The sequence below is a fragment of the Silene latifolia genome, chromosome 3 (genome assembly GCF_048544455.1).
Source record: "Silene latifolia isolate original U9 population chromosome 3, ASM4854445v1, whole genome shotgun sequence".
In the NCBI taxonomy this organism is placed as follows: domain Eukaryota; kingdom Viridiplantae; phylum Streptophyta; class Magnoliopsida; order Caryophyllales; family Caryophyllaceae; genus Silene; species Silene latifolia.
In genome coordinates this window covers 132164394-132175613 of record NC_133528.1, presented here as the reverse complement: position 1 = coordinate 132175613, position 11220 = coordinate 132164394, and the positions used below count along the sequence as shown (strand labels likewise).

General features: G+C 36.7%; 1 protein-coding gene across 2 annotated transcripts; it reads right to left on the bottom strand.

Annotated features, from left to right (window-relative positions):
* Positions 1 to 1629: 1629 nt before the first annotated feature.
* On the bottom strand, positions 1630 to 10175 carry LOC141648063 (ABC transporter C family member 3-like). 2 transcript variants are annotated; one of them, XM_074456518.1, is made up of 9 exons: positions 5643 to 10175; positions 5382 to 5468; positions 4661 to 5290; positions 4279 to 4443; positions 3301 to 3595; positions 2989 to 3203; positions 2420 to 2725; positions 2282 to 2345; positions 1630 to 2176 (listed from the first exon to the last, which is right to left on the bottom strand). In XM_074456518.1, exons 1-9 carry the CDS (start codon positions 8004 to 8006, stop codon positions 1839 to 1841), a joined length of 4464 nt encoding a protein of 1487 aa, XP_074312619.1. In that variant the 5' UTR covers positions 8007 to 10175; the 3' UTR covers positions 1630 to 1838. The 2 variants fall into 2 exon arrangements, with proteins under 2 accessions (XP_074312619.1, XP_074312620.1); XM_074456519.1 differs by lacking the exon at positions 4279 to 4443 and having other exon boundaries at positions 5643 to 8438.
* Positions 10176 to 11220: the final 1045 nt, after the last annotated feature.

Here is an 11220-nt window from a genome sequence, read left to right as displayed (position 1 = left end):
CCACTTTACCCCTCTCATTTAACACTATATTTTTCAATTTTCTTCGCAATCCAATTTCTTGCCGGCACCACCCAACGACCACCCCTACCCTGCCGGCACCCTCCTGTGCGGCCGCCACCAGACCCGCCCCCATCCACCACCAGCCCATACTGCTATTTTAGATGGCAAATTATCCAACGAAAGCTATCAAATACTCGACGAACTGCGTTACATTTTTCTCAATTTAGTTTGCAATTTTATCCTTACAAGCATTCCAATTTGTGTGTTTACCTACCCAGTATTGTGTTTGATTGGATATTGTCAAAGGGTATCTACGCATCTTGTTCTTTACAAATTTGTTTGTTCATTCGTTTTTTTAGTCCTTCTCAAAACAGTTGCTTCTCTTAACTTAGGGTACAGCAGCTGCTATACCATGAGCAATAAGTTAAGCAATCTTTCCCTTTCTGACAAAAAAAAAAAAAAAAAAAAAAAAAAAACAGTTGCTTCTTCTGTCAGAGATTTGTAGCAAATGAAGTTTCCTAGAAGCCCAATTTCTATAGTAGTTTAAATTATGGGTGAATTTTACATGATTTTCATAAACCCTAATTTGATCAACTCTAATTTAATTTAGATTTACCTGATTTCATATAAAAAATTGTTGCATAACTAATAAAGTTACTTGATCAATAATTCAATTTGAGAATAAGATTCATAATGGAGTAATTTGATTAATTTTGAATGAAAGCGAAAAGGGAGAATTTTTAGATGAAGGGCATTGTATGGAAAAATTATGAAAAAGAGTACATGAATAAGTAAAACTTGTACATGAATGAGCAACTACGTAAGGGGAGTAAAAAATATAAAATTTATTTTCTAATTGTGTGTAATTTTAAGTTAAAAATAATACTCCCTCATATTCACTATTTTCTTCTCTATTTTCTAAAACGGATTATTCAGGTTTTCTTCCCCTTTCTTATTTTGGAAATTTTTCCTCTAATTTTATTTATTTCTCTCCTATCACCAAAACTCACCCAACTCTTTACCCATATTTTATTATTTTTCTTAATGTTTTGGCCTCACAATTCATTATATAACTCTTAATTATTGATTCTTCTCTCTTATCACCAATCTCACCCAACTCTTTTAGTCTTATTTTATTCCTCCCCTTTATACATGTGCCCACAAACAAAGAGAAGAAAATCCTGATTAGGAAGGAGTAATAATTTTTTAACTATTTTTTTCAAATATAATATATAATAAATATTAATATTTTAATAAAATTCTTGATTTACCTTCGACCCACACCCGACCCGTTCCGGTCGGGTTCCAACTCTAAAATAACGGGTCATTTCGGGTTCGGATCAAACGGGTTGTCGGGTCGAAATTTCGGGCCTTGGTCCATGAAAAAACGGGTCAGGTTTTCGGGTCGAGTCAGAATTTGACAGGTCTAGATATGTATGTTACCTACAAACGGGTTTTCATTAACGTAACCCGAACATAGACCCAATTACATGAATGAGTGATGAACTTACAGGAAAAGAAGATAGATATCAGCAACTAACCAGGAAGGTTGCGCGAGTCGCAGATCTCCAACCTGAAGAAGCTATATAAGGAGTAGTAAATTACCTTCATAACTCAACAACCCACAAGTAAATCAAGAACAATGAAAGTACATCATTAGTAACTTGATGAGTACATAAAAGGAATTACCTAAACTTGAGATTTATCAAGTTGCATTATTAAGTATTAACTAAGCTAGAAGATTAAATGTTTTCACAGAGTATCGCAAAACTACCATTGGCACCCTTTAAAGGGTATCCACTTAATCTCACATGACTCTACGAAAATTTCTTCATCGTTTAACCTCCCCTTGTTGAATACTCTGCAACAAGTTTTGAAAATGATGACGATTTATTATCTAGCAACCTTGAAGGAGAATCACATTCTTCGACAAGTCCGTTGCTTAAGAGCACGACCATATCACTGTCAGTTACTGATGTGATCCTGTGGGCAATAATAATCACTGTTGAATCCAAGAAGTGATCTCTTAATGTCTGCTGAATTAGGTTATCTGTTGCTGTATCGACTGATGCTGTGGCTTCGTCAAGAACCAATACTTTGCTTTTCTTTAGAAGCACACGCCCTAGACAAACTAGTTGCCGTTGGCCCATACTCCAATTCTCTCCATTCTCGGAAACTGAAGTCCAGAACATGAACATTGATTAAGATTTTTTCCTATTGTTAAAATAAAGAAACCAGAATACCAGATTAGTTACAAACTGAAGGTGATTAGAAAACGAACCAACTGAATCGAGTTTCCCTTCTTTCTTTCTGACCTCGTCACCAAGCTGGCACTTATCGAGAGCCTAAACAATGACAAAGATCATAGTTAGGAAATAAAGTTTCGAAAGGAAAAGAAGGCCAAAATGCAAATATATACCTCCCAAATATGATCATCAGTGTACTCTTCTAGAGGATCCAAGTTGCTCCGGACAGTCCCTTCAAACATGGTGGGATCTTGTGGGATGATACTTAATTTAGACCGTAAATCATGAAGTCCAATGGTGCAAATGTTGATGTCATCAATAAGAATTCGTCCAGCAGTAGGTTCAACAAGCCGGAAGAGTGTTTGTATGAGGGTTGATTTACCACTGCCTGTCCTTCCTACAATTCCAGTCTTTTTTCCTCCCTGGAAAGTGCATGTAATACCCTGCAGTACTAGCGGCAGATGTGGCGCATAACGGACCTGTATTTGTAACAAACAAAATGTGTTAATTATGAGGACCAAGTTTCCTAATGAATAGAATCAATAACAACAATTTACCCGAATGCCTCAAACACTTTCACTTATGGCGGATAAAAATGGAAAATTTTCTCACTATGATGACATGGTATAAAAAAAATCAAGTTTGATCTAAATTAATGACGTTTTTCAACAAAACAAAGAGCGCATTTTGACAATAAATTTATCAGTGTATATGAAACGAAGTAAAAGATATGAAAAATCACCTGGAGATCGCGTATACTGATTTCTCCATGAGAAGGCCAAGAGCTATCAGGCCTATGTTCTTCTATAACAAGTGGAGGCTCGCTGGTTAAAGAAGTATACTGAAGGATCCTCTCGACTGAGATGATTGAATTCTCCATGTTACACAAACTCCATATAACGATACTTTGCAGCATGTTTAGATTTAGTCCATATGTCACACCTAGACCAGCAATGGCTGAACAGAAACGATGCTTGTTCAAAGGTTACTCCAAACCAGACAGGAGTAAAGAGAAAGACAGCTAAGAATTAGGCTAACGTGTAAAATTACATACCTGGATCAATCAATCCAACAGGAATGGAGACTAAAAGTATCAACGAGAAGGCAAATGTAACTGATGACAGTAAGTCTAAGCGAAAGCAGAGCCACTCCATTGCAGCTCCATTGTAGAACGTTGGCCTTGAATATGCATTTATAAGATCTACACTTGTTTCACGAAATCTTGATTCTTGATTAAAACTCCTAATAGTTGTAACTCCAGCTATAGTCTCAACGAAGTGCTGTATCACTGGAGCTTTACTCACACCAGCCAAACGGCAAAGTTCTCGTGCAGATGGTATATAATATTGCTGCAGGAAGAAACGAGAGCACAAATTACAACAAACCAAGAGAATGAAAGACCTTTCGTAAAGTATCTGATCAGAAGTTAGATAAGACTGAACCGACAAATAACCAATTATAGAGGTCAGATATGTCTTCTAAATGTACAAGTATCATATGAAAATCTTCAAGATTGAACAAATATAGACCTAACAAAAATGACCTGACCTAAACCCAAACCAAAACTCAAAAGTACAACCCCAAAATGTCCCAATCTGAAAAAACTGACCCAAAAATGACCCGGCACTCAAACAAAACAATTACCAATTATGACCTGACCAGAACAAGCCGCCCCCAAACAACCTGGAATTACCTCATAGAACGCACTAACCCGAAATAACCAAACCTAGGCTATAATGATCTGACCAACATGACCCTTTTACTAAGTCTAGAGTGAAAAAATCTATCGCAGCACCCCCACCAAAAACATAGGGAATAAAGCCACAGCCCTTTTGCCTGGTTCGACAGAGAAAAGGTGGTGTACTGTCCTTTTGCCTTCCATAGAAGATAAGTGTTTACATGTCATACTTCACCTATGCTTGACCAATGACACTTAGATCTTCATCATTTTATACCATGGAATAAAACAAATAACCACTGGCAATATGCCAAAGCAAAAAACATAAAACAGAACATGACATCCATAGCTCACCTGGTACCACAGACAGATTGCCCCGATAGGGATGAATATAACGAACACTTGCCATGCTACTTGCGACATCACTACGACAATTCCCAAAAGTTGAATCAAAGAGAACGCAAATATACCAACCATATTTGAAATAGTCATATCAACAGCACTTTGATCCGTAGACGCCTGAATAACAAGCAAAACTTAGCAATTTACTTCATGCATTCAAAGTGTGACTTCTAACACAAATAGCGAAACCTTGATCTGCAGATAAAATAAAAGAACCTAATCTCAAAATAAAGGGTCAGTTTCCAGACAAAGTCGTGTGACTTGTTTTCTTACAATTGGACTCTTCTCATCATAGTAATGCAGGATGAACTAGTCACAATAGCAGAGTGCTTACACGATTTAGGATCCGCCCGCTTGGGGTAGCATCAAAGAATGACATAGGAGCACGGAAAATGCATGAATGCATCTTAGTGAAAAGCAAAGTTGCTGTTTTGTATGAGGAGGTCACAACAAGGGTGGCTCTCGCAAGGATACAAAAGGCGCTTCCAACCGCCAATCCAACATAAACAAGTAACAATGTTTTACCGTCCACAACAGGTTTAGCGTCAGTCGAAACAGGAGTAGCCCAAGCCATCCAATAATTACTTAAGATTTGAAGCACCTGAAAGAGAGTATGAGAGAGCAATATGAATGGCACCAAAGCCCCTCCATATGCTGCTGTGATGTACTTCCAGTAAACTGAAAGTCCAACTCTGCCTTTCTCCCTCTCTTCATCTTGGACAAGCTGACCCTCAGATGCAACCGTCTTATCAGCTTTTCCCATGTCATCAGCAGTGATCTCACCGATTAAGGACTTCTCGTCACTATGAGACCCATCAACTATTGCCTTCGCCTCTCCAGGCTCAATCGCATTGATTGCAGACATGGCTTGTTCATGCGCTCCGACAAGTTCCATGAAGTCAGTTCCTAACGCGAGGATGTCATTGTACTTTCCAGCTTGCAGTATTTTTCCATCTTTCATGACCTTTGTATATGAGAGATGTTTTAGTAATCAGAACCTAAATACTAAGAAAAAGAGACCAATAGAAAAGAAATAAATAAATAAAAAATCTCACCAATATCAAGTCTGCTGTAGGTAAGAACTCAACCTGGTGTGTGACATATATTACAGTTTTAGAGTCTAGAAGCCCAAGCAGACATTCCTGCAATTATTAAATTCATCAATCATAAATAGTTTGACAGAAAGGATAAATATAGACCATCGGTCTAAGCTGTGCTGTAACTGTGCTTAATACAGTTTCTCGTATGCCAAATTTAGAAAAAAGTTGCAGGGATTACAAGAGAAGAAAAGAGATTCATGTAGATAATGCTTATACCTTAAATAAATGACTACCAGTGTGAGCATCAACGGCACTAAAAGGATCATCGAATAGATATATGTCCGCATCTTGATACAGTGCTCGCGCAATCTGTATCCTTTGTTTCTGACCACCACTCATATTAATACCCCTCTCGCCAATCACTGTCTTGTCTCCAAAAGACAAGATCTCCAAATCCTTCTTCAGGGAACATGCCTCTAGGACCCTATCATATTTTTCAGCATCCATTTTTTGCCCAAACAAAATGTTCTCAACTATTTTACCACTCTGAATCCAAGGGGATTGTGGAACATAAGCAGTTGATCCGCTCAGTCTTAGAATCCCAGAAATCTTCGGTACTTCTCCCAATATACAAGAGAGCAAAGTTGACTTCCCGGAACCAACAGTACCACAAACTGCTACTCGCATGCCATGATGAACTTTAAGGTTGATGTCCTTCAATGTACGGATTGGGGAAGATGGATCCCAGCTAAAGTTTCCTCCAACTATCTCAACTGCTACCTCTGAGTCAGCCTTAGGAAGTCTCTCAACAGCATCTGGGTCCAAGTCATCAAGGCTCATGAACGCGGCAATTCTATCGAGAGACACTTTTGACTGAATGACCATGGAGATTGTGTCTGGAAGAAGGTAAATGGGCTCTTGAAGAATTCTGAATGTAGCAAGTGCAGATAAGATCTTCCCTGTATCAAGAGGAATTCCCATTATCATACATGTAGCGAAAGTCACAACGGAGATAAATGTTGGGGTAGCCGAGAAAATAAATATAGTAATTGCTTGAGCATAAAGAAACCTCTTCAGCCATCCATTCTCATTGTTCCTTAGCTCAACAATCTTAGACAAGAATTTCAACTCCCACGCTTGAAGCTTCAGTATCCTCATGTTCTTTAATATCTCAGAGGTAGCCTTCATTCTTCTATCCTTTGATTCCATTAGATTTTCCTGATACTTCTCCCCTAAGCTCGCCAGAGGATAATTGATCAGCATGATGGCAACCGTTGCAATCAAAGCAGCAATTGATGCAAGCCCTAAACTTCTGTACAGAAGTAATAATGCCAATCCAACTTGTACAATGACCAGCCATGGAAAATGAAGATGCCAAGTAAAATTGCCAATCCTCTCCGCATCAACAGACATACAATTGATCATTTCCCCACTTGATTGACCTTGCTTAGACTGGCAAGAGAGCGTCAATGCCTTCTTATAAATATCTTCCATAAGCACAGCTTTCGCTCTAACACCAATGACTTGAAGCCTAAAATACCAATGCCTCTGAGCAAGACATTCCACAAGCTTGGCACCACAAAAGGCACAAACTAGAACATAGCCCTCATTCTTGAAAGTCCTCTTCCCATTAAGGAACTGAACAAATGTTTCAATGAGAGATGGTCCGACATAAGATGCCAATGTGTGCACCAGGCAAAGTATACCTGTCAATAGGATATCTACCGAAAGCGTGCATATCAAAGATTTCACAAGCTGCATAGTTGACACCTTTTTATCACTGCCCACCCTCGACGACTCCATAAATTTGTTAAAAATCATATGTGACTCCTTAACATTGTCTTTACCTGAAAGCGAGGGAACGTCCTCAAGGTCCAAGGTTTTCTTATAACCCTTTGAGATTAAAGTCCCTACCCAAAAGAAAGTCAGGTAACTAAAGAACCCAGCATTTAAATACATGCCATCTGATTCACTCCCTATACTCTTCCTTGATTCAATAGTGCCGTTACCATTTAAAAGCGGCTCTTGAACATCATTGTCCTCTTTAATTACCTTCCCATATATCCCACCACAGCAAAATAAAATCCCTGATATAACATACACAGCATCTGATACCAAAACTTGAATCGGTACATATTGGTGTTTGCTACACTGAACTATATCCATAACCAGACAGTTACAAGAAACAACAAGAAAAAATCCCCACCAAATTCTCAGCAAAACAGGAAACTTCAGTGCATTTGAATGGGAAAATTCAGTGTGCAAGTACACGGAAATTAGAAGCCAAGCAAGCACCTTAAGCGCTAAATCGAAAAGAGTCACTAGTTGTTGATCAGACCAACCAGTATTATACCAACAGAAGAAATTCAAACAACATAATACCAGACTAAACAGAACAAGACCAATAGAAGAGAGGAGAACAGGTTTATAACACAGAAAGGTTCTAACTGTGTGACATTCATTGGCATTTTTCCGAAACAATTTGGATAAATACACAACAATGAGACTAAATAACAGAACCAAGTGTATGAAAGCTGATAACTCTCTTGCAAAAATGGGATCTTTAACTAAACCAAAACCTGGGTGTTGGAAAAAAGCTAATAATGTAGACTGTTCTGCCATACCCAGTTCTGTTTCCATGGTGTAGAGTTCTTTTTGAGATTTTGCTATGGCAGAAAACTGATGAAGTGGGTTCAGGGTTTTAGGCTTTTAGCTAACAACTATGGTTTCTACTACTTCTTAAGACAGTTTAAAACATCGAAAGTCGTAAGCAGAAGATAAGGACAAAAACTAATAATCAATAGTAGGTCTCTCTTAAGACTGTCTTAAGTATGAAACAGATCCGTTTCACGCTTACAACCGTCTTAAATAAGAATTTGTAAAAAAAAAAATCTAACTTTGTGCAGAACAATGGACAGAAATCTGATGAAGAATTTAAAAAAGTGGGGTAACATATTTGATTACTCTGAAAGGTTGTAAGAGATTGATTCTTACTGTCCATGGAAAAAATATGGTAGAAGACTTTAAGAAGCATTAATGATTGCAACTATTTTATAATTTCTATAGACTATACTCTATACAGTATGACAAAAACTAGAATTGAAAGAAACTTCCTAACACATATTTTGATGATTTAATCCAAATATTTTAAGGGAGTGGGAAATGTGCATTAAATGCTGCAGAATTATTAAATCAAGGTCAGTTCAACTACTCCATAATCAAGACATTTGCATTCCAATGTAGGCTATGTAGTATGAAAATGATGGGAAGCATGGTAAGCACGTGGGAAAGGATTACATCAGGAATGCAATGGTGTGGAGTAGAGTAAACTGAAAGATAATCACAGACATTCAACAGTTCAGTCATGCTTAAATACTTGAAAACAGTTGCAAATTTAATGAGATTTCCTGAAATAACACGACTTAATGAAGAACGATAATAATCCAACGTTTACTTTTATGTTGCAAAAATGTTTCAATATCCAAGAGTGTATAATTTTTCTGATGGAAAATTTGTGATAATAGAAACGGTGGGGCATCGTAAATTCCAGTACGACATTATATTGGAAATCGTATCGTGCACATAGACTGAATTATGAATCATTCTAAGCCATATACAGTCAACCAGAACACTAATTGCAATAACAATAGCAGTTGGACAAACCCACATTCTTGTTTAAGACCGTCTTAAGTTAAACACGTGGGAAAGGATGACATCAGAAATGCAAGGGTGTGAACTAGAGTAAACTGAAAGGAAATCACAACATCCAACTGTTCAATCATGCTTAAATACTTGAAAACAGTTGCAAATTTAATGAGATATAACCCGTCATTTGTTACGACTTTCCGAAATAACCGGATCTTAATGACAAACAATAATAATCCAACCTTTACTTAAATGTCTCAAATTCCAAAAGTACATAGTTTTTCTGATGGAAAAGACAAACAATAATAATACAACGTGTACTTTGTATTGCAAAAATGTCTCAATATCTCACAGAAATTCTATGGTGCACAATAGACTGAATTATGAAATCATTCTAAGCCATATACAATCTTCCAAAACACCAAAATCCAACTACCAAGGGTCACCTGATTACTAAAATACCTACCAATAATTGAACAAATCCACGTTCTTGTTTAAGACCGTTTTAATTTAAGACGACTCTCACAATCGATTAAAATAAGGTTACGGTGCACAGTAGACTGAATTAAGAAACCTAGTTCATAAAAGAGGGGAAAAAAACATACACAAACAATACAAATTCTCAAATTTAACATCATGGCACACTACGCCTCATTTACGTAAGCTACTGTAAAATCGTTGTACACAGTGTCAATCTTTCAGAACACCAATTGCAATAAGAATAATCAAAATCCAACGACCTTGAGGGAGACCTGACTACTAAAAAAACAAACTAATAATTGAACAAATTATTATATATGAGACGGTCCTCCTACTAAATTAATTACACAATCCGAGTGACTTAATGGATCCCGCAAATTACGGATAGTTGCAAAAATTGTAATAATCTTATAATCCAAAATTCCAAATGTAATTGGGAGGATAGATTAACACAAGAATTACTGCAGTAAAAAAAACTTAGCTGAGATGTAAAGTATGGGTAGATAAAGGGAATTAGAAGGTGGAATTGGACCAAAGAAATTGTGAATAGAGAACATGCAAGGCTAAATTTGACCAACAAACAAACGCCTGAATCGCTAAATTACAATTTACAAAGGTTTGCGTTTGTCAGTTTATGGCTTTTTGTATGTGTTTTCTGACTCAGATCCGTGACTCAATTTTCACTTTTCATCGCGGATTTATTTAACTCTAAATCTGATAAAATTGACCTGATTCGAATAACTCAATTCGATCCCAAAATTCCCAACCTGAAACCTGAACTCAAGATCCGAACATGACCTAAACCCGAATTAACCTTATTCAGTATAACCGGACCCAAATGAGTTATTGTTGCAAACTGATTATTTATCCATAAATAACTCAATAATAGTTAACTCGGAAATAACACGTGCCCGAACTCGGATGACCCGACCTGACCCGAAGTCTACAAACTCGAAATTAATCCGACCCGAACCCAAATCGACTCTTCACCCTTAAGTATAATTTTGGACCAATTTTATGTTCAGATCGATTGTATTATGAGATAATTAGCAACTTAAAAATGATGAAAGTTGCTTATATGAAATTCAAAATTCAAGTTAGTTTCTGTAAATTGCTTTTAGTTACTTCGAAATGAATTAGCTCATTCTTAGGGTAGTTGGAAATTAGGAGCTGATAAAGTAGTGAAAATTAGGAGCTGATAAAGTAACTGATTATATAAAAATGTATTTGGCAAATTAGCTGAAAAAGTAGCTGATTTTGATAAAAATGAATTAGCTCATTCTTAGGGTAGGTTCTGTTTGGTAAAACTAACTGAATATGTAGCTGAAACCTAAAAAAGTAGTTAATAAGGTAGTTGGAAATTAGGAGCTGATAAAGTAACTGATTATATAAAAATGTATTTGGCAAATTAGCTGAAAAAGTAGCTGATTTTGATAAAATGATGTAAAAATATATGAAAAGTATTTAATGAAGATAACTCATTTCAGGTACCCGATTTCTCAAATGTTATTTGAGGTACCATTTCATTTCAGGTATATGGCCCTGTTTGGTAAATAACGGATTAATATTAGCAGAAGCGGATTTAGAAAGCAGATTTAACTAGCATAATGATTTAGCGGGTTTGACTAGCAGATTTATTTAGCAAAATTGTTTTAGAGGTGTTTGGTAATTGACAGTTTTAGATTAGCAGATTGTTTAGATCTTTTGTAAAATGACAAATAAGATATAA